The following is a 25,633-nucleotide window of genomic DNA, read 5'->3' as shown; positions in this document are numbered from 1 at the left end:
AAGGAGTCCACCTTGGCAGCTTGCAGGGGGAAAAAAAAAATCTCCTCCAGCACAGGCTGCCTGATGATATGCCAGGGAGATGTTTGTGCTTAACTGCCGGGTATTGTAAGAGGAATAAAGGGGCAGCATGGTGATCCTGAGAGTGGCGTGCTGGTTTCAGAGCAGAAGGCGCCTGATGGCTTTTCAGCGTTACTGAGCTGGAAGGGTTCACACAACAGTGCAGGCATCTTGCATTTTATTTCTCTGCAGCTCCTTGCGCTGATCGCTAGCAGCACATAGGTGAGACTGCATGCAGAACCATACCATTGATCTTCTGTTGCGGGCATTTATTGCCTTTATTTGTAAATGGCAAATTAGGGCCGTAAAAACAATGGGTGCACTGCAAGGAAACGATCTCTGGGTGACAAAGTTTAATGAACAGATCACAGCAGTTACGGCACGGTATCATTCCTGCACCTTTCTGGAGAGGGGGAGCCACAGGCATCGTGCACTCCCTTGGGCAGAAACTTCAGCGGTAACTAAAGCTATTTGGATTTATCAAGCTGTGCCTGCGCAGGCTGAGCTGGAGCGGCCCCTGCCTGTGGGAGAGCAGGGATGCTGCCACACCACCATCAGCAGCCCTTTTGCCAAATGATGTCATTCTCCGTGCCGTGATGGTCCTGTGCTAGCCAAAGCTGAGTGATTTACGCGATGCAAGCACTGAGGATTTCTAACCAGACTGCAAATGACCACATCTTGCTGCACGCACTGGGAGCACAGGTTTCTGCAGCTTGCAGCTGCTCTGGGCTTTTGGGCAGCTTGCTCACCTGGGGAAGCTGGAGCCAGGCCTCCACCGGCCCATCAGCATTACACAAAAAACAGGTTGGTGGAAATATGGGAGCTGACAGAAGTAGGGAGAGCAGGGCAAAGAGGTAAGGGAGAGCTGCTTATAAAGTAAGCACAGGCTAAACGTCACTGCCACCTCCACGCCTGCCTTAGCAAACACACAGTGGAAGTGAGTTGGAGCCAAGGATACAGATGAGCCTATGCATAAGAAACGACCATGCAGTCTGGGATCCCTCACCCCAAAAAGAGAGGACCAGAGGGGGTCACTGGTGAGTCCCAGGGACACAGACCTGGTGGTGGCTGACAGCTGAGAAGTTAGACTGACCAGCACAGGGCAGGACACCATCCATCCAGCGCTAGCAAGGACCACCAGGAAACCTCTGCTGGAAGAAGTTACCAGAGAAGTACTGCTCTCTGTAGTTCTTAGTTCCCTAAATTCTGTTTTTTGGCCACAAGAGGCTGCATTAGGTGAACCTTCAGTCTGCCACAGGACAGCCACTCTTACACCAGGTACATTTACCAACAGCATCTCCACCAGCTCCTTCAGCTCCAGCTCCTGCAGTCGGCGATGATGTGACAGGCAGGTTGGCACCACTTGAGAAAGGAAGACGGAGGAGTTATGAGCGTAAAGTCTGTCCTTTAAGAAAGCAATGACGAGAGCAGCATGTAAAATATATGTGCGTGTGCATGTGTGGTTTTTTACAATTGTAAGTCTTCCAGCTCTATTCCACATCATGTGCTTTCTGATGGAAAGCCTTAGGTAAATAACGTTGTGACTCAATTACATATTTCTTTTATAGATTTTAGCCATTTCCCAGTGGTAAATGGGGTTTGGAAGCCTCTGGTGTAACTCAAACCACACTGAACTAAAAGCCCTCCACTGGGCACCTCATCGCTCCCCAAGCTGCAGGAAAGAGGGCACGCTGCTGCAGCAGCTCGCAGACCCACAGTGAGCTCAGAAAAGGACCCGGTCCAAAACTAACACACAGCACGTGCTGGGAGAGCTTACTGTGAGGGATTATCCACTACAAATTGCTGCATGGGCCACAGATGGTCAGTGAGATAGCTTGGTCCCCAGAGTCATTACCCTGGAAAGCGAAAGGGTAGAGACTGAAACAGCTGCTAGCAGAAGGGGGAACGGGAGGGAATACAAAGGGAAAAACTGGGCTCACTACCCTGACGTCAGTGGGTCTTGTTATATGCACAGCAATTCATTTCTTTAAAGGCACGCCGCCTGCTGTGACAGAAAAAACCTTAAGTTTTGGTTTAAAAAACTTGGAAAATATAAGCATTAAGCTCAAAATTCAAATGGCAAATCCAAAAAGAATCAAAAATTTGTCATTTTTTTCGTTACTGTGACTTAGAAAGGAAGCTCCTAACAGGTGATTTTCCAAGTGCAGATAGATACAGTGATATCAGTAATTATTTAAAAAGGTCCCTAAGAACCTCAGGCTGAAAGCACAAACTTTTGGAGCAGTGACAACCCACAGCTGCTTTGACACTCACAGCGACTATAAAGTGAAGACTTTGTAGCTCCCAGAATCCACTTCCATTTATGTATTTAAAATATTGTCTTTTTAAAGAATCTTTTTAAAACCCTCAAAAAGTCCTTTGAATGGAAAGATATTCTCAAATAAAGAAACCGCTCCAGACTTCAAGGTGGAAATGACGGCTTAAAAACAAAAAAAGCAAAAACAAACACACAATTGCTTACCAATCTGAGAAACCCTGCGTCTTTGCAGCAGCTACTGAGGAAACTAGACACACCCCTGTGAGAGGATGTCATTTATTGCATTTTGAGATTCGGGATCAATTAGCTGGGCTAAGAGAAAGCTGGGTAAGCAGTCTTCAAAGCATCCCAGGAGCTGGATATCGAGTTATGCACGCAGCTAAAATAAAAGTAGCCACATAGAGGGACATGTACATTTCCCAGGCTTGGAGTCTTTGCTGCTAAAGGTGCAGCTGGACATCGCACGGGCACTCTTCAGCAAGCTAGCATGGTGAATGAGATTCCCTTCCTCAGTAAGCTGAATGGTGGTCAATAAACAACGCAGGGGTCCAGAGCAGAAGGCGCTCGTTAAAGTGCTGAACTGTGAATAGGAAAGATATTTGCTGTACCATGTTACATTTCACAAGCCAGAATTTCATCTACCCATGTAATTTTAATTCTACATGTTCATTACCAAGTCATCTTTAGCAGCAGGACAGTACACTGTTGATCCTCCGGAAGCCTTTAGAGATAAACCAAGGCTACAACACGATGGAGGGCTTCTGTGTGCGTGCTGCCTACCTCCTTTGTCTCAAAAGATGACAGGGCTGTAGCAAAGGAGAGGAGCGGAGCCGATGGCGAGGATAAGCGACGATGCAGCTGTGCCCCACCGCGTCCACCTAAGGCCGGTCGATCAAGTCAGCCAGCTGAGCCCCTCCTTCTGTGCCTTGTGGACTTGGCTTTGTTGTGCTGGGGAAGCTTTTCTGCTGCATTCAGCTGCTGCTGAGCTCAGCCTGCACCCCGTATGCTCTGGGTGCCCGCAGAAGGCCAGCCACCACCAAGGGGCTGCCAGCATCACCAGGCCCCCAAGTATTTGTCCATTTGGTGTCAGGGCGTTCCGCCGCTCCAGCCGGCAGCCCACAAATGGGGAGGTAATTACTGCCTCAACTCTGGCATTTCCTAGCTGCTGAGTGTTTAATTCTGCACCTTAAAAAAAAAAACAATAAACAAACAGCCCATGTTTTAACTATTATTTGTACTAAACCCTTGGCCTTCAAACAATTTTGTTGTTTACTGAGTTAAGGATGTGGTAATCTCCTCCCTGCAGCTGTAGGTTATGATAACTTGAACTACCCAGCTTTCAAGTGCAGGTCACAAGACATGCAATTTCCTCCTGCAGAGCCATGGACCTCGCGTAATGTCTCACTGCCAGCCAAAGAAGACAGCAAACATCAGGGACAATTAGGATAAAATGCAGTGTTACCAAACTACCACTTAAAAGCTCCTGCTGGCCTTCATTGTGTCAGAAACAGCAGTAGAGCCGCAGAAAGAACAAAAAGTAAGCTTAGAGATTCAAGAAGGCACAACGGAACGATGGAATTTCAATTAAGAGCGCATGGGCACCACAGGTTTTAGCTATCCAAGAATCCAGTCTTGCATGTACCCCTGTTAAATGTTGCAGGGCATATCCAAAATGAACATTTGACATACTTATCTTCACAGGCTCTGGTCACTGCAACATGGACTTGCAATCAGCAGCCCTTCGACCCTCAGAAAATACAATTTTGTACCTTTTCAGGAAAGCAGAACTGCAGAGGAAAACAGCAGCCCAGGGTGCCTAGACTTTCAAGACTGCCTGGAAATGCGAAAGGGCAAGAAAGGAAAACATGACAAAGGGTGGTGTTATCGAAATGGACAGAGATGTGGTTAAAGCACGGGGAAAGACTGCAGCTAGCAATCCATGCTAATATGAGGATGATGCAGTACACGAGCAAATTTGATGTAAGGGAAGTTTTAGAGTGAGGATCAGGAGTGTGTCACATTATGCAGTGCAAGGCGGGTGCAGCAGAGCTGGACATGCATGACTGGAAGTGATGCAGAGAAAGAAAGCAAAGCAGAAGAGCAAAGGTCTCCCTAGAAAATAAGCAATATGTATGTTACAGAAAGGTAAGAGGGTAACTTTCTCAAGGCTGCTTAAATCAGCAATATAGGGCCACCATCTGGACACAATACTGGGAAATGTTCTCAAGGGGACCCTGCCTGAGGCAGGAGGTTGGACTAGAGGGTCTCCTGAGATCCCTTCCAACCTCAATTATTCTGTGATTCTGTGAAAAAGGGTGTACAAAAAAACAGCCACTATGTGCTTCCTTAGCTCCTGAAAGAAGCCAGAGAAATTCTACAGCAAATGCACTCATTTCCATGATTCAGTTTCAGGAATGGGTATGTGGCATAGCTTAAAGTACATGTACGTATTTCATTTTCTTCTGCATATCAGCTCTGGCACTGTTTGACCATTGGAAAGGTGATTCAGCATGCATTGCCAGGAGAAACTAAACCTTTTTTTATACTTTTTTTTTTTTTTTTTACTCCATTTTTACTGGCTTACACTTGCTAAGAAAACAGATGAGCACAAGAGCTAGCATGAGACAATCCGCGGCAGCATGCGGCTGGGATCATCTCTTCTGGCAGAAGCAAGCTGTTACGTGAGCTCAGTTGCCTCATGACACCTCACTGTACACAAAACAGCGAGTGACAGGCTTTCCAAAAAGCTGTTTGTTTCACCAGGAATTCAAAAACAAGCTCCTTCCAGCAGCTGTTGGGAAAGACCAGATTTGCATAGCAACCCGGGAACTACTTGTACAGGGTTTTTTTTGTGAAGAATGAGATTATACACTTAGTTACAGAGGAGGGGTGAAAGCTTTCCCCTCCTAGAAGTATCAGAGAAAAGACTGTTCACAAATCTTAATAAGATATTTGCTTTTTAACAACTCCCTTGGATTTCTTTCATCAAATAACAGGGATTAGGGATTTCATGTTTCTTTAAGCAATTATTTTGTAGCCCTCCCCTCCCCCCCCAGTTTTTCTTCCCCCAAGGAAGCACTTTTTAGGACTAAGTCACTTTGTCAAAACTCTTTTTTTTTTGGTATTTAAATGTATAAACTGCAAAGTCATAACAATCAGTACTCTGCAGCCTGCCAAAGCCTAAGAGATAGAGCTGCTCAATAGAGACCACTGTTAGCATGGCCAGTTCCAGAGGAGGATATGTTTCCAGACCCATACAAGTGCCCTTTATGTTAACAAGGCTGAGAAGACGTCTTGTCTGCTCCGTCTGAGCTCAGATTTTAGAAAATATTTTCTTTTGCTGGAGGCAGAAGGCTGGGGCTCCACCGAGGAGCAGGGCAGGGCTGCAAGACCGTAGAGGCGACACGGTGCAGCCCCACAAGCAGGCCTCGGCAGGAAAATTCATGTCCCCTCGTCCTCCCAGCACGCATCTACCCACCTGCCTCGAGGAGGATGACCAGGGACAGAGGAGAACCAGGGACAGAGGAGAAAGGAAAGCCAGGCAGGACAGTCACACGCTGGAGACCAATAGACGAGTACAGAGACAACCTGGGACTGCAAATCTCCCCAATAAAAACAGACCGAGGGCAGTGAAGGAAAAAAAAGAGGAATTGTTTGTAATGTGGTAGCTTTATTAACACGTACATTTGAATATAGCAATGAAACACCTCTTCTATACACATTTAACCAGGTGGGTTTTTTTCTCCTCTCACCTGTGAAAATGACTGCTAGCGTAAACCTGGAAGGCAAAAATCAGCCCAGCAGCTTATTAACAGTCTGCTGTCTCCAGAGAGAGACCTAGGCAAACAGAAGTGCTTGCTACACCATCCCCCAGTCATTGTCCCTCTCTGTGAAGTGTCTTCTCCAGCACAAGTATTTCACTACCCAATTAAAAAAATCGTACTCTCAACAGCATCCAGCAGGGCTTCGGCAATATGGCTGTGTCTGAGAGAAAGGCCAAACTGGGAGGCAGAACTAATTAAGCCATTCAGCAGCTTATGTATTATGTTCTCGTTTTCTGAGGCCAGCCAAGGCACGAGTGAAGCCTCTTTAGGTCAGATAAATGAAAGTTCAGCTTTACTGCCCACAGCGACAAGCTGTTCTCCTGATTAAGTTTAAACACCAGTGCTGCTCCTGGGCCCTACTGCTGTCACTCATTCGTCTGAAATCTTGCATACTTTGACCCATGAAAACCATGTCATCTTTATTTTAAAAGCAACTTCAGAAAGTAGCAGGTTGGTTTGGATTTTCAGTGATTTTTTTTTCCCATCCCCATCTAATATAAAGAAGGACAGAAAGACTTTCAAGCATAGCTGCTTCCCCCAAAACAGTCTTCATCGCCTGCAGATACACCATGACATCTTCAGCATAGGTTAAATCAAAGGAAACTATGATTTGGTGCACAGGGACCTGGGTTTGTACTATTGTGACCTGAGCCAGCCCAGTCATTCATCTCCAATAAATAAGCAACTGAAACCTTGAAGAAAAAGGGTCAGCACCATTCTCATGCATCCATTTTGGCCAGGCATCTTGCAGAAGGAGGAGACTGCCTTTGCCTGTGACACCACCAAGAAACCAGCCTGGGTTGGCACAATGCTGTGCAGCAGGGCACCTGAGTTTTGGGGAGGGGGAACAGGGGCCTTGAGGAGAGCACATATTCTCATCCTGGCTGGGGAAAACACACAGCAGAAGCAGTACAGTTTGTCAGACCTTTATCAGAGCCAGAGGGACAAAGGTGACTGCAAATCCCAGGCTGGCCAAGTACAGATCTAGCTGGCCAGGACATGGGATGGGGCGAGAAGACTCTTCTAGGTTCCACCTGGATTTCGACAGCTATGAATCTGCTAAAAGGAGAAGGACCAATCTGCCATAAGGGAAGGGGCCCTTTCTGAGACTCTGCTTGGTCTTTGTCACAGTCATTAATTCTGTGGGCATAATGGTATAGTAAAAGCACCCTTACAACACAGTTTTGGAGTACAATTCACAAATGATAGATGTTAACCACTTAAATATTTGGAAACTCTCCTTGGAAGTCACTCCCTTTCCACTGCCTGTTAGCCCCTGCTGGTAGCTTCCGATTAATAAAGGTACAGAAGGAGATTCAGAAACAAGGCAAGAAGCAACACAGGAAAGATATGGCAAAGTACACACTTAAGCCAGTAAAGCCGCCCTTTATTTTAACTCTAAGTACCAATGCAGCACAGAATGCTCATCACATTTGATAATTGTTTTGGTTAGTAATGACAATAGATTCACTTGGATTTATTAGACACAGCATGCTTTATTTAATGCCAATCTCCGGAAATGTACTAATGCCTGCTGACAGTGCTCTCACATTGTCTCTCCCGAAACAAGAAATGAGGTCATTGTGATTCATGTAAGAATGCGATATACATTTCTGTGGCAATTTGTAAGTTTTTTAAATTCCTAAACAAGAGCATCTGTGTGGTTTGTTTTTTTTTTTCCCCCTGCTCTGCAACTAGGATTTCCCAAGTGGAAGACCTAACTTCAGGAAATCCAGGAGAAACTGTTATTCACTTTCCAGAACTCACTTCTGCTTGTTCTTTTTTTTCTTTTTTTTTTTTTTTTTTCTATTGACTGAAGTGGAAGACCATACACAGCTTATTCCTGTACAAAGTGCTGCCCTTCTCTGGCAGGAAGGGAATCTTCTTTAATTAAAAGTGACATTCCAGAAAGTTTGCAATTTAGAAAGGATCAAGGCGCAAAGAGAACAGCCTGAGGAAATACTTTTGCAAAGAGGGCAGGGATTGGTAATTAAAATGAAGCAAAAGAAATAGGTATAGTAACTACTTTTTTTTTTTTTCTTCTTCTAAGCTTGGACTGGGAAAAGGTAGAAAACGCCCTCTGTTTACAAGAAAAACATAGAAACAAGACTGACCCTTAGGCATAAAATTAGATACTACATCTGGATAACATGAATTACTAAATACAGAGGAGGGAGCAGTTCAGGTACCACCTTGAATATCTAAATTAAAATCTTATCTACCTCTAGCTGTAGGAACAGCAGCGTGCAGCTCACGAAGGGCATTCCTGGAAGGACTGCCAGGCAGAGCCATGTTTTGGCATGCAGAGTGCAGACGCGTGGCTGAGATGGCTCCACTGCAGAGAAGGGCTGAGGTTTCCTCCGCCAGCCCCTTGGCTGAGTGTGAGCAGCACACAAGTCCCCACCATCTCATCGAGGTGGCCCAGGCGAGCCAAAGAGACAGGTGGGGGGCATAAGATTGCTGTGGCCAAACCGTCAGGGTCCTTTGGTCTGGTACTTGCACTGTGTGCCAGCGAAGAGCAGCGTGGCACAGTGAGCAAGCCCTCGCGGGGTCATTCAGGAGCAGCTTCTGCAATTCCTTCCTGAGGGCCTTCAGAGGATGTTTTTGCACACATTACTGATAAATAGCACTTACCCATTTCTGAAGGCTTCTCTTCTTCCAAGCCAAATAAAAATTCATATTTGGCCTTGGCAACAGTCTGGGCGTGAGCCGATACATCATTATCCCACACAAGTGCTTCTGCCTGCAGAGTCAAAATAAACAAAGCTTATCTATCTTTTAGCCAAAAAAAATGGCAGCAGGAACACGAAATCCATTCAGGTGGGCTGTCAGGTAGGATTTTCAAAGTGCTAATTGTTCATTTATCTCTATTAGCATCACCCCATTACCACCACTAAGATCAAGAACAACAGACCTGAGCGAACTCACAGTGCCTTTGAAGGGCTCATCTCTGAGTCTTTGAACCCAAATGTTTCAGTATCAAGCAAGGATGACTAGAGCAGCCCACACCAAGCCCCTTTAGCAATCTTAGCCACTGCTAGGCCGTGGTACAGAATCACAGAACAGCCAGAGTTGGAAGGGATCCACATGGATCATCAAGCCCAACCCCTTGGTCTGCACAGGACCATCAAAAATCAGATATATCTGACAGCATTGTCCAAACGTTTCTCGAAGTCCGAATATCGGTATCAGAAACAGTAAATTCAAGTAAGGATGTCACAAAACTGGACCTATGGGGAAAAAAAAAAAAGGAAAAGGATGTTTTTTTTGAGAGGAGACTGGGGTGAAGAAAGTGAGAAGAGGCTACAATAGGGAGGGTCAGAAATGTGAAAAAGGATAATAAGGCAAGCAAATACATGGCCAGTGATGTGTTACAATCCCTGTCCTCCGGATCCCAGGCCTGTGCCTGACCACCACCACCTAAGTCAGGATGACAACCCGTCCTGTTTTTATGATCCCACAAGCCAAACATTAACATGAGGAGGCTCAGGGTGGTCCTCCTGGCTAGCAGGGGAGCACCTGGGAGGATGGATGGACAGGCACATAAAGCATCTTGGTGTCACACAGGCCTGGTGCCACCAGCACCTACCCACTGCTTCCTACTCATACAAAGCAATTTGAAAGAGAAAGGTCCAGTTTCTCAGGGGAAAGAGAGGCTGCACAGCAAACATTAAAATTACTTTTCTGAACAGGTGAGGACAAATCAAATCTCCACGATGAAGCATACACCAGCAATAAACTGTAGCGCAAATAGTGTCTGCAGTCAGCTTTAAGTTGCTATCCAGCTGGGCAAGACAGAGCCTGTAATTCTTCTGTCTGAAGTGACAGATGAAATAAATTATTAGCTCTATAAATTTTTCGGTGACCTTTGTATTCACATCCTATGTCTTAGGCAGCCAGGCAGCCAGTTCTTACAGCATATCAAGTCATTTCATGGTTCACACTGGCAAAGGCCCTAGCTTACAAAAATACTTTAAAAAAAAAAGTCAGATGGAACATTCTGCCCCCCAGGACAATAATAACTTTCATGCACTTCCAACAAATACCTTAGGGTAAGCGTCAGCTACAAACAGAAATTCAAAGTACAGGAGACACATAATTCACAGGAACACACGGTCAAGGCTCTTTAATCAGAGATGGATGGAATCACTAATCTATACGTTCCCCCAAGGCCAGCTCTACAACAACTACATTTTCTTCTAAGACCACACTGACAAATAACCATCTTACCCCATGCCCTAGAACTGCTCCAGGCTCTCCTGGACTTCTTTCCCCATTATTTCTCCCACACCTCTGTGTTGAACCAGTTCTGTAGAATTGAGTCCAGCTCACATGTGTAATAACTGAGCAGTCATCCATGAAGTTCTTGGGTGTATTTATCATTCACTGGCCTAACTATTTGTCACTAGGGCTCCAACAGCTACTTTGATGGACCTCCTAATACTAGCCAGACAAATCCTTCAGGAAAACCATGAAGTAATAGAGCAAAGGCTTTCTAGCACAAAGACAAATTACATCATGTCCACGAAGATGTGTTCATTCACAGGATTTGGGGCAGGAATACCTGGGGAAGAAAGGGGTACACACAGAGCACACAGAAGAAGATTCAGTCTGAGATAACCTGGTCAAAAGCAGCTTATGGAGCCAGATGAAAATTCAGCCTACACAGCAGATACAATGGGATGGGATGGCTAAACTTCTGGCTGCTGCCAAATCCCACCTACGCATGAATGAAATAGTAAATAAAATGCACAGAGCAGTCCAGTTGCTCAACAATCAGAAATTTCTGATCTACGCACCTCTGAGATACAGCACCTTGATCCCTGAGCACCGCTCTTCAAGACTTAACAGACATCTGCTGCACTGAGCCTCCTCGTCAGCAAACACATTTTCCAAATGCCTGTACTTGCCTATATCTGATCATAAAGCATTGAAAAAGATTTCAGTTCACAACACCCTCCGCATCACCCAGTATTAGGACGAAATGAATGATCTTTCAGTTTACAGGGCAGCATTTATCAGTTTGGTGCCTTGGCAGGGACCTTCATCTTGGCACCTGAAAGAGGCAACTTCATTTTCAGAAGTGCTCAGCGCTGCTGATGAGAACTCCATGTAGCGGCTGGTGTGTGGAAACAACTGAGCCTAACATCTGTCTAGGCTGTCAGAGCAATATAAGGATGCATAAAGGTAAAGCAGGTCACAGCCTCCAGAGCCAGGCTTGAGGATACGGTCACGGTATTTCATCCAAACAAAAAATATTAAAAAGAGAAAAGGGAGGGAGAGAAGGTGAATGCTATCAGGCATGAACTGCTTTTAAGAGCATTGCTTCACTGTGGTCCTTCCTTGGAGACAGAGGGAAGAAGAGTTATAAAACAAAGAGAGAAAATTTGCTCTCCTTTTCTTACCTCAATCTGCCACTCACCCAAATCTTGCTGAAGTCATTATGCCCCTGAAACTGGGAGCTCAGAGGAGGGCAGGGCAAACATTCCCGGAGCTTTCCAGGCTGCATTAGCAAGGATTAAAAGAAAGCAAGATTGGAAAGGATAACAAAAAAACCTCCTGCTTAAGCCTTCTCCCTCAGCTCAAGAGCAAAGAAATCTGCATCCGGGTCATCTCATTTCATAACTGCTTCCCTCGGAGGGCTTTAACCACCACTTTTGATGCATCTGGTGTTTGTCACCACCAGAGAGGGTGACGCTCACCCAGAGCATCAATCCCCTTAAATCAGCCCAGCTGTACATTCATTTCTCATGAGCCACACACACACACATACTGTTTTTCAGTCTGATTAAGCTCTGGGCAGAGTGGCAGCAAGCTCCTGCCCATTTGTTCACCCCTCTTGCAGCCCTTTCTGCCTCCTGGGTCATGTTTGCTCAAGCCTGCTCCTCTGGGTCACGGATCTTGGTTGGGACTTGGGGAGGCTGCATTTGCCCCTTGGGAGAATTTCATTTAATGCTCGTGAGTCTGTGTTTGCTTCCATGTGCCAGTCCTCACCCCTCAGGCCTCCTGGCACCACACTGGACCTTTCTATTGACCCTGCACAAGGCATTGGCACGAGGTCCCAACTCGCTGGTGTTTCATCCTTTCCCTCAGGGAAAGCAGATTGCTCAGGAAGTGCCCACAGCACTTGTGTTTTAAGGCTATACCACGGGAAGCAAAGCTGCTGAATGCGTGTTTCAGCACCAAAGTGAGCAGCAGGAGGATGCTCAGAGCTCAGGGGTCCTGCTCCTCTGGCATGAGCTGCCACGTACAGATAAGTCAGGCAGCTGTGAATCACACACCACATCTCTGCACAGCTCTGTCCCCTGAATGCTGACCTGAGCAGCGGGTCAGTAGCTGCAAGGAAAAACCCTTGCCACAGTCTGTCCCTGAAAGGTGGCTTGATCCAGACCCAAAACAAGGGTTGTTTGCCAGCTTTCCTGAAGCACAGTGTCTCTTGCTGGGTGAATTTGATTTCAGTTCCAGTTGTGAGCTCCCCTCAAACTGCCCCAGATATTTAGATGGTATGGCTGAGTCATCGAAACCTGAAGGAAATGCTTCTCCTTTCTCCACGGAAAGAAAGCACCAAAACACCCTCTCTGAATTTAACTGAGGTTCTGGCCAGGACCTTTTGGGAACAGGCTGTTTTCTTCTTGGGGACTTTTTTTTTTTCTTTCCCCATTAAATACCTACATTCCACACAGCATTAACTGAGGAACACCAAAGTCTGGTTACATTGCCCACAACTGCTGACACCAGAAACAGGCCAGTCTGAGCAAAAAGACACATCAGCAGGAAGGTGTTTAAGGACCTGAGGGAATGGCATGGAGCTGGGACAGGGGAGGGTCAGGCTGGGGGTTAGGGACAGGGTCTGCACCCAGAGTGGGGTCGGGCACTGGGACAGGCTCCCCAGGGCAATGGGCACAGCACCAAGCCTGACAGAGATCCAGAAGCATTCGGACAATGCTCTCGGGCATGATTTTGTGGGTGGTGCTGTATGGAGCCAGGAGTTCGACCTGATGATTCTCGAGGGTCCCTTCCAATTCAGGATATGCTGTGTTTCTGTGACCTCTCATGAAGGGCTGTGAGCCAGGACAGAGAAGTGAAAGTGCCCTTGGGGGGACCGCTGTAATCTTTCTTAATAAAACACTTTCACCCTACCCCCAGAAAAAAAAAAATAAATAAATGTTAATCTAATTCTGGGCTTACAGGAGGACCCAGAAGGAACTGGGTAGTTGGCTCAGGGGCTTCCACAGCTAAGTCACACCACGAGGGCGCCTTGGGGGAGCCCTGTTTTTGCCCTCTCACAGCTGCATATCCCCTCCTTCCAGAGCTGACCACCTTCCCCTCGACTGCACAGCTGCTGGGAACCAAGTATATTACAAGTCAGCTGTGGAAGACTTCACTCAGACCATTTCTAACTCCAGGACTGTCCTATCCTCACCTCTTCATCATCGTCCCTTGCAGCAAGAAGCCAAATGCCTCTCAGCAGCCTATCATACACCCCGATCGGGTGAGTTTTAGCTCTCAGGAGGAGTTTAAACATCTACCTTGACGTTCTCTTCCACAGCCCAGAAGTTTCCTCAGAGACTAGCTGAAATACAGGAATTGGTAGAGGAGCTAGCTTCAAAAAATACATGAGAAAACAGATAAGGGAGAGGCAAGAGTGATGGATGGAAGGTTTCCAGAGATCTGCAGCCTTCTTAGCAAGTTGCCAGAAGAGCAAAAGGGAGAGCATCTGAGCCAGGCTGCCATGCCGTGGTCAGTTCTTCATGGAGACACGCAGCGAGAGCTTGGCCTCTGCTGTCACGGACAGACAAAGCTCCCAGGGGCCCGGTAGCACTAATGGTCAGCCCTTGATTTTAAGCACAGTTATCATTCCTGTGTGGGCGTGAACTTAGCAAGTCTTCGTGCTTTTGACAGGTTGTGCTAATTGTTCTGAAAAGACTATTTCTGTTGAGCTTTTCTTGAGTCCCTTTCCTAAGTAACAGGATGAGATGGGGAAAGCTGGAGTTAAAATAAACCTGCTAGCTGGTGGAAGCCAATGCACTGACAGCAGGGAGAGCTGAGAGAGCTGGTGCTCACAAACAGACCGCTAAGAGGTTCGTAGTTTTTATTTTTGTATGACCTCGTACACCATGTTCGTGTTTTCCTCACACGCCCTCCCACATGCTAATATACATGTTTGCAATTTTTAAATTAAAGCATTAGTAAAATAGATGAAGGCTGAAAAGAACAGGAGTTTTGCATGGCTAAACCTCACCTGGGGCTGCCAAAGTCAATGCTAGCAAAGGTTCTGGAAGAGAAGAAAACCCAGCTCGTGGTTTAAACTAATTTCTTACTATCAGGAGTTACAGGGAGATACCTGCAAAGAGACAGGGTGTTGGGGAGGAAGGAAAGGACTGGTGTGAGGGCACTCCCTATAACCATTCTCCAGCAAAAAAGCTTGAATTATACCAAGGGATCACAGATGCAGCTTCCCAACTAAAGGAAAGAGATGGCTGAGAGATATATAGCAGAGATGCATGCAGTCACTATGGCTCTGGAAACGCCTGTGAGCAGCGACCCACTGCCTCCTTTAATACCATATATAATGATGCCAGAAGACATCAGAAGAAGGTTTTAGGAGTCAGCATCAAACCAAGCAGAAGGAGATGGTTCCTCACACAGCCTGCAGACAAACCAGAGAGCTCCCTACAAAGCAATGTCATGGAAACCAGGAAGGCTGAAAAGGAAGGCAAACAACCTCAAGGGGTACAAATCCTCCACGCAGGTAGAAAGCACGGAACTCCACACTGAGCTCCTCCCAGGCTCCTGTAGACACCCATGACCACCTCTACAGGCTGCTGGGCTGAGCTGACCGTGGGTCTAACCCAGAAGAGCCGCCTGCTCTTACCTGCTGACCAGGCTCTGGCATCTCCCTGCACGAGGCAGCCCTCGGGCTCTGCAGCTGGGCAGGCGGCTCCACTGCTCCGTCCCCACCGCGGGGCTCCCCGCGGCACACCCCCTGCACACCCTCGCTCGCCCCAGGAATTTGCCACAAGGAACTGGGGCTCTGCAGGCTTTTCATCGCGCTCGGGATGCTGACGAATTTGTTTACCAGGAACAGCCTCCTGGGAAGCGTTCGGGGCAGAAGAGAGCAGAACTAACAGGGCGCAGATACCATCGAGGCTATTCTCCCTCCTCAAAGCCACACTGCACAAAAGTTCAGTGTCTGATGAGAGGCTCGATTCAGAAACTAGCCACCAGAGTCTCCTCTTACAAAAAGCCACGGGAACAGTGACTAAACACACATTCTTTACCAGCAGAATCAAACAGCTGCAGGTAAACTTTGTTTTCAGTCTGCTAGTCTTGCTCTACACCTGTACTTCATTTTTTTTTCCCCCTTAAAGAAATGTTTGCTTTGTTGTTTGGCCGAAGCTGCTAGGAAAGCAGTCAGCTGCTATACTGAATTAAATGCTTTTTATTATGCAAAGGCTGACACTGTCTGAGCTGTAACTGCGTGAATGTGTACAGCATTTTAATTCAAAGTCTTTATGATTACACTTTACCTTTAAAGGTCACTCAGCATTTTCTATTTGCCGAGTCAGTGATTTTTGATGTGTGCTGTATGGACCTCTGGATGTCTATGCACTATTTCTAAGGTAAGCACGGAGCTCAAGTCAAAGCAAGCCCATCGAGAGGTAGGCTGCAGCTCACTGCATGAAAAACCACCTTCTTAAATATAAAGCAGATAGAGTAGAAAGATCCAAAATATTAAAAGTCACAATACAAATGTTTTTTCTTAGTTATCTCAGACAGCACTGGGATGGAGTCCTGATGTAGGAAAAATAACACAAAGCCAGCAATTTTTTACTCAGAGAATTCAGTAGTGGTATGTACCAGACATCTTGCATTTACTTTTTTTTTGTCCAATCTGTTCCAAGTATATTTAGCAAACTGACAGACTGCTTCTGTTCAGCAGGTATTGCACTTCCATGATATTTAGGTACCTCAGAAGGCAGAACAATGTTTAGACTGCTACAGGTCTGCCCCACATGGATTTCAGCTCCACAGAAGCTAAAATCTGGTGCCTCAGGAGGCTACCAGAAGTTACATCTGTATCTTTAAGCAACTCTTTTTTTCTTTTTTCAAAACCCAAGCCAACATCTGCTGAGACTTGAGAACTTGCAAAGCTCATCCCTTCCCACATGCTGTACATTCCCTATGTTGAGCTAAAAACACTGTTTTTATGGATGGATGTAGAGAAAAAGAAGAGTTATCAGGAGAGTTCAGGTGCCTTTTCTACATCAGCATTACAAACATGGTTGGTCTAAGGCAGTAGCTCAAAGTGACTATAGTATTCTTTGCAGTTCAGGGAACTGAACAGTGGGGGGAAAAAAAAACAAAAACAAAAACCACTCTGCACAAGAGCAACTGGAAAAACATCTGCAAAGGTGTAAAAATCTGCATTTCCTCTGAGGCAAAGACAAGCTGTAGAGCTACAACACAGCAAAAGAGCATGCAAAGATGTGTATAGATCTGCCTCTAACCTAGAAACAGCTCTTTGACCCTGCATGATTATTTCATATCACGTATTTAAATTAATTTTACAATGTTTGCCTCCATTGTTCTTTCTAAACCTTGCCTAGATTTACCAGAAGTTATTCAGATCAGCAACCTGACTGAAGCTTGAGCTGATCTGTCCTCCCCTGGCAGAACAGAGGCAGAAGCTAGGAGTCACACCAACTAAGTTTATGTAAGCCTCCTGCTGTCCAGATACCGGGGGCCTGAAAAGACGTTTTTTGCAAGAGCAGACTGTTTGCCTGCTAAGAAAGCGTGAGTTAGGGAGTGCCAGCACTGGCACCCTCTGGCAGCCGTGGCCCCAGAGATGGCCAGGAGCCACCAGGCAGTTCCAACCATGGCAGGAAGGCAGAAGAGAAGACACCAGGAGCTATATATTCCCTGCAAGCAGCACAAAGTCGGCCAGCTGGCACACGTGTCCCACTGGTGGAGAAGCTAATACACACTTCTTCCTTCTTTTTTGTTGTTGTTTTGTTTTCATGAGGCCACGGAGACTCCACACACAAGCGAGCTGATGAAAACCAGAACTCGCTGGTGCTAGAATTTGTCGTCTTCTGAAGGAAGTTCCCTCCTGGTACCACTTCTTCTGTTAGGGCTGAAATGCAGCCATATCCCGGGCTTAAGTGCATCTTGCCATTGCACTTGGCGCTTGCCCAGCCTGGGAGATGCGGTTATTACCCCAGTGACACTTCCTGTTTGAAAGCTGTTGTGAAATAATAATGAGTACAATTTGGAGATAAGCCACCTCTTCCACTGTGGCATTTCACGCTAAGAAAGGAAAGGATGCCGCATTCATCGCTTCCGCAAAAAGGGAGGTCTCGACTGTTTAATCCCTGCCATTTGAGTTGTTTTCTTAGTCCTCCCAAACTACTGTGTCACAGGCTCAAGACAATGCCTTCTTGTTCAGCCCTGATACCAGGCATCAAAAAAAACCTGCTGTGGTCACAACGTGAAGCCCTTGGTAAGCGTGACAGCTACCGGTGTGCCTTGGCAGCCCAGCCTCAAAAGCCCGCTCCAGCCTGGTCTCCTCAGGCTAATGACACTGTTCGTGGCACTGACAATCTTTTTCTACAGTGCACAGTTAGGAAAGCAAGCCACGGCAAACACTGTGTGCTTCCAGCAGCTGGAGCTGATGGCTGAGGCGCTGGCTGGAGGTGCAGAGCTCCTGCTCTGACAGACAGCTTGATCCTGTGCCCCGGCAGGTTTGTTTGCTTACAGCATCCAGGAAGTACAGTCAATTCGGGAGCAATTCAAGCTTCAAGGGCTAGATAATACCTGAGCTATTCTCACTCCTCATTCAACCCCATGGCAACCCAGCCTCACCCGGAATCAGCTTCACTCCACCCTGCTTTTACGCCCCATCCACGACCCACCGTGCTTGCCTGAGACACAGAGCACGAACACCCAGATGCGTGAGCATCCCAGGGGCCTGTGGCCTCTGGCAGGAGCTGGCGTGACAGAAAGAGAAGTCCCAGAGCAAGGAGGGGGCGTGCTCACAAAAAGCATCTGGAAACACGCTGCAAGAGCGTACTTCAAATGGTGTAATCCTGAGAGGAACAGGACGCTTAGGGCTGGCCTGAAAGTGTCAGGCAGGCACTTACCACTGGGCTGAAATAGCTTTTTCATCCCACAGAAACGTGCTGTTTCAACGCCCCCGCCCAGCTTCATCTCAGTGCAAACAGGAAAAAAGGACTGGAAATAACCTCTGCTGCCATGGGTGCCAGAGCACAGAAATCCCCTCAGAAGGAGATGCAGACTCTGAAGACACAAATTGCTCAAGATCTGCCTCGGTCCATCTGTGTCCCTGCTGCTCCGCATGCTGACGGCCTGGAGGAGCTCTCTGACCACAGATACCCCTCTCAGCCAAACCTCCAGAGGAAGGACCCCTGGCTGTACATCCCCCTGGGACAGGGCAGCCACCCATGCCACCGAGCAGATCTGGGCAGGAGAGCAAGATGGGATGGAGAAATCCCCCCTCTGCCATGATTCAGGCGCAGCTTTCCACCAAGGTGACGAAGCAGCCCTTCGTGGGGAAAGGGGCTGCATGTCGCTGAGCCCCAAGACTTCTCCTACCTCTTCAGGCCAGGCCTGGTGCTGACAAAGGCCTCCAGCTGCTGCAGCCCGGAGATCCCAGCAGCCACACGTGTTTCACCAGCCGTAGAGCCGACACAGGGTGGGATGCTCTGGCTGCCTCAAACTTTGAGCTTTGGCAACAGCTTGTTGATCTTGCCCCACCTTGCCCACAGCAGCATGGCAAGGTTGCTACCAGGTGCCCCTGTCCCCACCGAGCAGACATCATTTCCAGTCACCATCAGTGCCTCATGCACGAGGACCATTCACCAGCTGTGGCCAAAGGATCCTTCCCACATGCTGACAGCCACCTGTGGAGCACGGCTCATGCCACCACGGCCACCAGCCCCAACGATGAAGCTCCCAGCACTTGGGACGTTCATCCCAAGCACAGCACCTTCGGCATGACAGCTGCTTGTCTGCATAGATGCTTTGTGGCACCAGTCCACAATCCTCCAGCAGACACAATCCTCTTCATCCCACAGGAAACAAACTCCAAACTGCCTCTTCAATCCAAGCTTGGAAACCAAAGGCCAAACTCTCCCGGTAACATCGGCAGGAACAGAAAGGATGAGGTGGGGAGGGAAAATGCTCTGAACTGTATCCGGTCTTTTAGCCACCCAGTTTGACAACAGCAAATAAAACCTTGCTCCCCCAGTTTCATCAGCCTTCCTGGGAGGAGGAGGAAGAAAAAATATCTGTTGTGTTCACTATGATCCTCACTGCTCTTCCCTTCAATCTGATGGCATTAGAAATGGCAAGAATAATCTGCTCAAGCACCAGCAGCACAAGAGGACCTCCTTCACACAGGTACGTTGTGCAAGAATTTTATCTATCAAGCCCTATTTTTTTTTGTGTATCAAGTTTAGAGGAGAGCAATGCATAACATTCTTGAAATTGTTTTTAACATCACCACTACCACAAAGGAATTTCTTACACTCTTTTCTACGGTGAACCAAGGCTACAACTGAATGGGAGCATTTGCACAGGGATTCCTAGGTGGTTTAACCTCACCTTCTCTCCCACCAAAAGCATACTCCCAAAACCAACGACTGTATAGCCAAATTCTCAGCGTGTGCAAGCCAACAGGGCTAGGTCAGACTTACAGCTAGTGTTAAACTGGTAACATCTGCTAAAGCACATCAACTAAGGATGTGACCGATGAAAGTGCACTTGGAGTAGAAAGAAGTTCCTTTCTGCTAGCTAAACCAGAAAGGCCTGGATGATTATCAGCAGCCTATTACAACTGCTTCAAAAACCGTGTACACAACCAGCAGTTTCATTAGAAATATGGCATTTGATTTTCTCTCTCTGTTTTAATGGCCCTACGCACAGACAGAATTAAAGTGTGACTGAAGCTGCAGAAGCAGAAGTAATTGCAGTTACCTACTACACACCCAAATCACTTCAATAACACATAGATGTGCTCTGCCTGACAATATACTAACTGGCACCCTGTGGGAGCCACGTAATTGTTGTTTATGGCACGGAAATACTGCGTCTATGTGAGAAGTTAGCATCTTCTGCGAGTTTGTGTGAAGTTCAAGCTCATTACAGCTCTATGTTTATGCTCCCATTGAGAAGCTTGGCTTCGGAGCACGGCAGCAGGGCTTACGATAACACCCTAGTAGTGCAGGAGTGTCCCTGTGCAAGTTTAATGTTGTAAAACTTTACACCTTTGGTGAATTCACCTCAACCCTACTCCTCCCCAGAAAGCACAATGCTATGAACTCAGCCAAAGATGCTGATTTTTGCACTACATCTCGTTTAATTCACGAATTTGGCATGATTAACAGAACCTGTCAGTGCAGCAAGGGTGCTGATTTGTTACACTGACACGGAGACAGAAGCAAAACCAACCACACAAGATGCAGGTGGGGGGTCCCAGCCCGGGGATGGGGGCCCCCCGCGCTGCCTCTCTGGTGATGCTGGTGCTTCTGGGGAGCTACCAGTAGTGAGCGCCTTAGTGGGCTCCGAGTGTTTGCCCCTTAGGGGTATGCACAAAGAGAGAGAGAGAGAAATAATGAAAAAGGAAACATTAAAAAGAAGAGGGGGGAAAGAAGAGGAGAGGGAGAAAAGAGGAAAGGGGAAAGAGAGAGAGAAAATGAAAAAGGAAACATTAAAAAGAAGAGAGGGAAAAGGAGAGAGGGAGAAAAGAGGAGAGGGGAAAGAGGACGGAAAAAGGGGAAAGAGGGAAAAACAGGGGGAAAGTAGGGGGAAAAGGGGAAAGAAAAAAGTGAAAAACAAAAGGGAAAAGAAAAAAAAAAAGAGAAAAGGAGAAGCTAAAAGAAAAAAGGAGAAGCTAAAAAAAAAAAAAAAAGGAAAGCTGCAGAAAAAAAAAAAAGCTACAAAAAAATAAAAGCTAGATGAAAGGGAAAGGTAAAAAATGAAGGAGAAAAGAGAAACGGAAAAAAAAAAAAAAAAAAAAAAAAAAAAAAGAAAACGAAGAGGAGATACGGGAGAAAAGGAGAAGAAGAAGAAGAAGAAAAAGAAAAAAAAAAAGTGTTAAGAAAGAAAAAGGGAAAGTAAAGGCAGGCGAGGAGGTGCCCCCGGCTGGGCGCGCCGCCCGCCCGGCTCCCGCCCGGCTCCCGCACGCCGGCACCCGCCGCCCTTACCGCACCGCCGCCTCCCTCCATCTTCCATCGCCGGCCGCGGCGGATCGCAGCCGCCCTCCCTTGAGGCCGGGCCGTGCCGTGCCGGGCCGTGCCGGGCCGTGGCGCCCTGCCGGCCCCGCAGCGCCGGCGGCGGAGCCGGGCAGCGCGGCCGCGGGCGGCCCCAGCCTGGTGGGCCCGGGCCGGGCCGGGCGAGGCGGGGCGGGGTGTGGGCGGGCCGGGCCGGGCCGGGCCGGGAAGGGGAAAGGGAAGAAGGGGAAGGGGGGTTGGACGTTAAGGAAGGGGAAGAGGAACGGAGTGCACCACGTGCTCGTCAAAAAGAGATTGAATCAAAAAAAAAAAATAAAAATTAAAAAATGAGGAGAGGTTTCGGGATTGCCGAGGGGCAGGGCTGCCTACCCATGAGGACGGCGCTTGGGAGCGGTGGTCCCCAAAGCCCGCAAGGCGTCAGGACGTGCTGAGCTCTGCTACGCTCCTAAATCCCTTCAGTGCTTCTCGCAGTCGCTGGAAAAAAAAAATTAAATTTTTAAAAATGCCCTTTTTCAGCCCAGGGGCTGCTCCCCGCAGCCTAGCTCCAGAAAGCGAAAGAGCACAGATGTCTGCAGAGCAGCCCTGTCTGCACCTCCGGAGCCGGTTTGTGTTTCGCAGTTCACTGGAAGTTCTCCCCGAGCTTCGAGTTTCTGAGCAGAGCACGCCGTCAGGTGCCGGGGTTTCTCTCACCAGAAACTACAACCTGTCCCCTTCTGCGAGAGACGGGTTTCCCTGTCAGAAGCTGCAGTCAGAAAACACCCCAGGGTGTCACGGCGCCCCTCGCAGCAGCTACGCCAAGTGGCTGGCAGGCTGGCGGGAGGAGGATGTTAGCTGCCTTCCCCGCGTGCTGCCAGCTTGTGCTTTGCTCAGTAGCCCTCAAACGCGTTAATTTATTTGGCTGCAAGAAGAGAGGCTTTCTGCTGGGCACCCAGGTGTGATCAGGGTGATACCAGGCTGGAAACCCGGTGGGAAGTCACTGCCATTTCAGAGCTGCAGTTTTGCCAGGGTTCCTCCGCAGCTGGTGGCACTTTGTCGCCCAAGGACAAGGCACGAGCTGCGGGCAGGACAGCAGCAAAGGGACCATCCACCCCTGGGGACACACAGCCAGGAGAAACCTCCTGCACACAGCAAAGGGTGCAGCGTGATCCCACCACCCATCACAGCCTGCCTCCACAGCCTTGGTGCAGGCACCCCTCGGGGCGTTATCCCCTGCAGGTGGGCCACAGTTGCATTTGGGCTGAGGATAGTTGGGCTGAGGATAGATGAAGTCCTTCTCTGTACCCGCAGTTTGGTGGCAAGGAACAGGTTCCTGCCATAGGCCTTTTTGGCCAGCAAACTGACCTGTGCAGATTGCAATAGGGAGTCTTAGGATTCTCTGAACACTTTAATTCTGCTCCTGGCCTTGCACTGTAAAACAAAGCTGTCAGGTGGAAGGCAGCGTTGTTCCAGTCGCTTTGCTGTGAGGAAAGGCTTTGGGCGGTCCTGACTGCAGGTGCACCACCACAAAGCCACTGAGACAAGGATAATGTGCCCGGCCCCCATGCTCTGGACAACACATCTCTGCAGCCAAGGGGAGAGCACAGTGCTGCCTCATTCCCCATTGCTCCCTGCCAACACCAGGGTGATCTCAGCCTTTCAGTTTTCCAGCACCAGGAACAACAAAGAGAGACAAATCCTGTCCTCGCAGCAGAAAGGTAGGTCCAGGCATAAAGCATGATGCGTCCTGGCCTGGAGCTTTCTCCATCTGGCTGCCCTGATGGCAGTAAAGCAAGGGCGGCAGCACCAGCCAGCCTGGAGCCTCCATCCAGCAGCATCATCCCGTGCTCCTCCCAGCAGGGCCGTGTCACATGGAGCTCACAGCACTCTTCCTAGCCCAAACACCTCCTCTCTCACTGCTTTCTGCTCCACATTCACCCAACCCAACCACTGCCATGCTTGCTTTCCACCCATGCCACCCTGCAGGAGAACAAGGCTCTGCCCGTGCTTCCACCACCTGGTCCCTCAGGTCGCGCTGAGCCCTGGCCCATCCATCTCTGGATGCGCACCACGAAGTGTGGCAGCCCCAGCAGGGCAAGGAGGAGAGCTGAGGGGCTTCACCCTTCTCCCAGCCTCTCCTGAGGAGCCGGGCACTTGTCTGCCCCCATGCTGTTTTGTCCCATCTGCTTCGTGTGCCTCTGAGGCCGCAGGAGCCAGCACAGGGGCACGGTCTGCGGATTCCCCATCTGTGCCACATCTGAGCTGGCTAATGCAGCGGAAAAAAAAACACCCAGTGTCTGGGTCTCTGAGGAGGTGATTTGCTCCGTCTGCCTCCTCCCAGGCAAGGCTGAGGTAATGTTGGTGCCGGCCAGGAGGCAGCTGGAAGAAAAGACACTTTTTTGGTGGGGGATGTAGGGGCTGGTACCACTCTACTCCACGCAACTGCTTGCTGCCCAGACCTGGGCGCACAGGTGGCAGCTGCGGCTGCTGCACTTCGATTTGCCTTTTTTTCCCTATTTGTGTTCAGTTGAGAAGAATTTGACATTTTCTCCCTGGCCCTGGCTTCTGGCCTGAGTCACCCAGACGTTTGGGCTGTCAGGAATACGCTCTGTGCCATAAGGCTGGGAGAGGAGAGTGTTTGCTGGCTTTGGGGAGGATGATCCACAAGCCTCCGCCACGCTGGCATCTAAGTGAGTTTGCTTCACTGCTAGGGAGGGTGATGGGATTTGGCACCACCCGCCTCGAGGTTTGCACAAGGGAAGGCAATATTTCTTACACCATCAATCATCACTTCTTGCACCAGGGCCATATTAAATCCCAAAACATTACTATGAACAGGCACTCATCAGGGAAATGGGACGTTTATAGTGTTTTTATGAAGGAAATTATGTTTTTTTGTCCAAAAGCTTGATGTAAGTTTTCAGTTAGCTACATCAAAAAATGATTGCAGCAAAAGCTGGCACAAAAAAAAAAAAAAAAAAAAAAAAAAAGCAGTTATGAGTGCTGTCATATCTACAGAGTGCTCTGAATTGCTCAAGGAATTAAGTTCAACCAAATGGCATGTATTTTAACACAGAGCAATCTAGGGGGAAAAACAAGAGAGAGAGAGGGAGAGAGGCAGAAATCCAGCAGCCAACCTTTGTGGAGGTGGCAAACAGTCAACTCAGCATGAATTTGCAGCCTGGTTTAGTGGGTAAGCTGCTGCAAATCCTGCAGCAAAGGGCACTGACACCACCCCCAGGTCCCCGTGCTGCCAGCTACCAGTGGCAGCAGGAGCAGCGCGGGTGAGCTGGAGACGTGCAAAATGTGAGGGCAGGCGACCCGGCTGCCAGCCAGGTGACCAGGACACAGGAAGCTGGAGGTGAGGCCAGGAGCTGTGGGACATGACGGGTGGCAGCATGAGAACCTGATGAAAGCACCAGGAGGGATGGCTGGATCGCACAGGAGGAGTCGTGCCAAACTGCACAAGGAGATGCTGGGGGGGATGGTGGGGCTGGCATTGCTGTGACAGTGCCTGTTCTGGGCCTGCTGGCACTGCCCTCCTCCCATGACTGCCCAACACAAACATTGATCTTATGGGTCAAAAATTCACTGCCGAAAATACCTTCTCTCACAACCCTACCCCCTCAGAAATAAAAAGAAAAAAAAAGGAGTATTTCACAATAAGTGGTCTGTAAAGAATAACCAATGCACAACCTCTGTAATCTTTTGGCTATAAAGGTGCTCTCTTGCTCATTATTCCCCTCTCACAGGGAGATGAGAGGAGTACAGGAAACTCACTTCCAATTTATTCCTCCTCATTCAAAGGGGAAAAAACACATGTAAGCCATCATCCAGGTGCTCGCCAGAAAACAGCTCAGGACATTGCATTTCAAATCAAACAGAGATTGCCTCTTTCCGTGGGGGAAAGAGAAGGCTAGCAATAAAATAATAATAATAATACAAAAAATAATAATAAAAAAAGAAAACGCCACCAGAAACACCATTACCCACAGATGGAAATACTGAGTTAATCATTTATTGGATTTTCTCCTGTGTGTCTGGACTTCTCTGGAAACAGCTGCGAAAACATTTTTTTTTCTTGTTTTACTCAGAAGAACAGTCACAACCCTTTCTTTCTGACTTAAGCCTGGAAAAGTAGCTGTAATGGCACAAGGGGAACAGCAGAAACAGAGGTAAGGTCCACACTAGGAAAGAGCTGGGCATGTGAAACCTTTCTACTGTTTTAGAGAAAAGACAAGCAG

The 25,633-nt window shown here is 48.1% G+C and overlaps 1 protein-coding gene across 1 annotated transcript in view; it reads right to left on the bottom strand.

Moving 5' to 3' along the window:
- Positions 1-21,407, bottom strand: part of LOC311221582 (PH and SEC7 domain-containing protein 3-like) — a gene marked incomplete at its 5' end in the record, with an annotated part of 98,336 nt that extends 76,929 nt beyond the window's left edge. Inside the window, 2 exons of the mRNA XM_084305658.1 lie at positions 8,790-8,902; positions 21,387-21,407. Of these exons, the coding sequence (XP_084161784.1) occupies positions 8,790-8,902; positions 21,387-21,407 (134 nt within the window). The remainder of the gene's footprint in view (positions 1-8,789; positions 8,903-21,386) is intronic.
- Between the last annotated feature and the right edge of the window lie 4,226 nt (positions 21,408-25,633).

This window comes from Netta rufina (assembly GCF_964035555.1).
Source record: "Netta rufina genome assembly, chromosome: Z".
NCBI lineage: Eukaryota > Metazoa > Chordata > Aves > Anseriformes > Anatidae > Netta > Netta rufina.
This window is presented reverse-complemented; position numbering and strand designations above follow the sequence as displayed.